Source organism: Clupea harengus, unplaced genomic scaffold, assembly GCF_900700415.2.
Source record: "Clupea harengus unplaced genomic scaffold, Ch_v2.0.2, whole genome shotgun sequence".
In the NCBI taxonomy this organism is placed as follows: domain Eukaryota; kingdom Metazoa; phylum Chordata; class Actinopteri; order Clupeiformes; family Clupeidae; genus Clupea; species Clupea harengus.
Genome location: NW_024880453.1, coordinates 1 through 2,339, shown reverse-complemented (window position 1 = coordinate 2,339; position 2,339 = coordinate 1). Strand labels below are relative to the sequence as shown.

The window sequence follows — 2,339 nt, the reverse complement described above, 5'->3', positions numbered from 1 at the left end:
AGCAGTCTGGCTGGTGGTGGCGGTGTGTGGGAAGGAGGGGGATGGAGGTGCAATAGATACTAGATAAGCTCAGCATCATGACATACTTGCCCTTTTTTATCTGATGTTTTGTAAGTCGCCTTGGATGAAAGTGTCTGCCAAATACTTTAACTATACCATAACTATCAGCACAACTATCGAAGGCGGTTATAAATTGGTCGAATATATTCAGAATTCCATGAACACAGCGTATAGCCTGTTTTTCATATTTTAGACTAAAGGTGATGCAGGCAGACCTGCTGGTAACATTAGGAAGTAGTCTGGAAATCAGGTAGGTCTGTCTTTCTGTCCAGTTTCCTCATGGGTAACTGGTGATAGTTCAAGACTACATCCTGAAACCACAGACAACTTCATGTTTATGCTGTTAAGGACAAAAATAAACTTTCATTATCAGTGATTTGAATGGTTGCCGAAATGAATGGACCAGGACGGCCGGTCGGCCGGACCATCCTCCAGGTTATACAGCCTGTGCCAGCCCCCACCTTCTCTCTCTTGCACACAGCCACACAACCATAGGAACATGTGAGGGATGCGCGTCAGTGTTCTAGAATGCGCCCTTGAGCAGTCTCGGCGACGGATGTGTATCGAGCTGTTTCTCCCTCCTCTACCATCGGTGGAACAGGACCCGTTCCCGTATCTGCCCGGTTTCGGAATCCGCTGCTACCCCTCCCATGATCAGCCTTTTGCACAGCCGCAGTCGGTAGTTATGTTCGTGAAGAGAGTACAGCGCCGCTGTTGCTCTTGAGTCCCTCACAAAGAAACGGTCACCGGCCTCGAATTTCCCGTGCGGCTTTCTGTCAGTGCTGCACCTGCCACCGTCTTTTTCCATAACATGGAAATACATCAAGGTCGGCAGCACATCTAAACAGACACCTCTACTCCAAGAATCAAGGTAGGGTATGGCTACGGATGGTGATGAATAATAACCCCTGAATGAATGAAGTCGCCTATTTTAGAGAACAAGTGCTATGCTAGGAACAGAAGTAATGTTTTGTGACAGCCATTGTTTTGTGCACACATGTTGTCGTTGTAAGCACAAAAAGTGAATATGAACGGGCTGCAATGGACGCTATGGTGCAGAAAGTGTAGGTTTGTTGCGTTATTTCGAGCATCCGCGGGCTGCAGAGCGGTTCGCGGGAAGGCGGCATGCACCGCCTCTCATGGTGATACGAGATATTACTGATACGCGAAATGATACCACCCTAGAGTAAAAAAGAAATGTATGGAGATAAGAGCGCTTTATTCTTTCGACGCAGAAATAGACTAGGCTTATTTTGGTGCAGATATTACACTGGCAACATTTACTCTAATATGGCTAAGGCCTGTCAACAATAACTGCTGGACCAGATAGGCCAAACACATATTAAAAATGGAACCTACTAGGCCACTGTGAAAGTAGTGTTTGTGAAAATGCATCGCAATAAAGAGATGTCTGGCTAGTTTCCCATTAGGTTGTTATAGTAGTCTCTATGAGTAAGTGTTTGTAATTGTATATAACTGTTGTGTTGTCTGCTGTTTCAGACGGGAGGCACAATGAGTGAGCAGGCGCCGGTCACCCCCAGCTGGTTTGGCCCAGACTCCACCTGGGCCAGCGGAGGGGGTGGCATGGAGAACGTCACCATGGTGGCGTTTCCTTCGGCGCCCGTGCTCCCACCTGGGTACCCGCCCGGGGTGCCATCGTCGGAGCTGCTCGTGAACCCATGGGACATCGTGCTGTGTTCCTCAGGAACGCTAATCGCCTGTGAGAACGCCCTCGTTGTTCTGGTGATCTGGCAGAACCCGGCGCTCCGTGCCCCCATGTTCCTGCTCATCGGTAGCCTGGCTCTGGCGGACCTGCTGGCCGGACTGGGCCTGGTTCTGCACTTTACCTTTGCCTACCTGCTCCGGTCAGACTCTGCCCAGTTGCTCACTGTGGGCCTGGTGGTGGCCTCCTTCTCCGCCTCGGTCTTCAGCTTGCTGGCCATTACCATCGACCGTTACCTGTCGCTGTACTACGCCTTGACCTACAACTCGGAGAGGACGGCCGCCTTCACCTACACCATGCTAGTTCTCCTGTGGGGCTTGTCACTGTGCCTGGGCCTGCTGCCCGTCACGGGTGTCAACTGCCTGGGCGAAGAGTCCACCTGCAGCGTGGTGCGGCCACTGACCAAGAACAACGTGGCGGTGCTCTCTGTCTCTTTCCTCCTGCTGTTCGGACTCATGTTGCAGCTGTACGTGCAGATATGCAAGATAGTCATGCGTCATGCCCACCAGATCGCCCTACAGCATCACTTCCTGGCCGCTACACCTCACTATGTCAC

At 51.1% G+C, this 2,339-nt stretch overlaps 1 protein-coding gene across 1 annotated transcript; it reads left to right on the top strand.

Annotated features, from left to right (window-relative positions):
- Positions 1–374: 374 nt before the first annotated feature.
- LOC122132182 (G-protein coupled receptor 12-like) lies at positions 375–2,331 on the top strand (the record flags this gene model as incomplete). Its single annotated transcript, XM_042706999.1, has 1 exon — positions 375–2,331. A coding segment is annotated over exon 1 (759 nt), but the record flags the coding sequence as incomplete, so codon positions are not given.
- Positions 2,332–2,339: the final 8 nt, after the last annotated feature.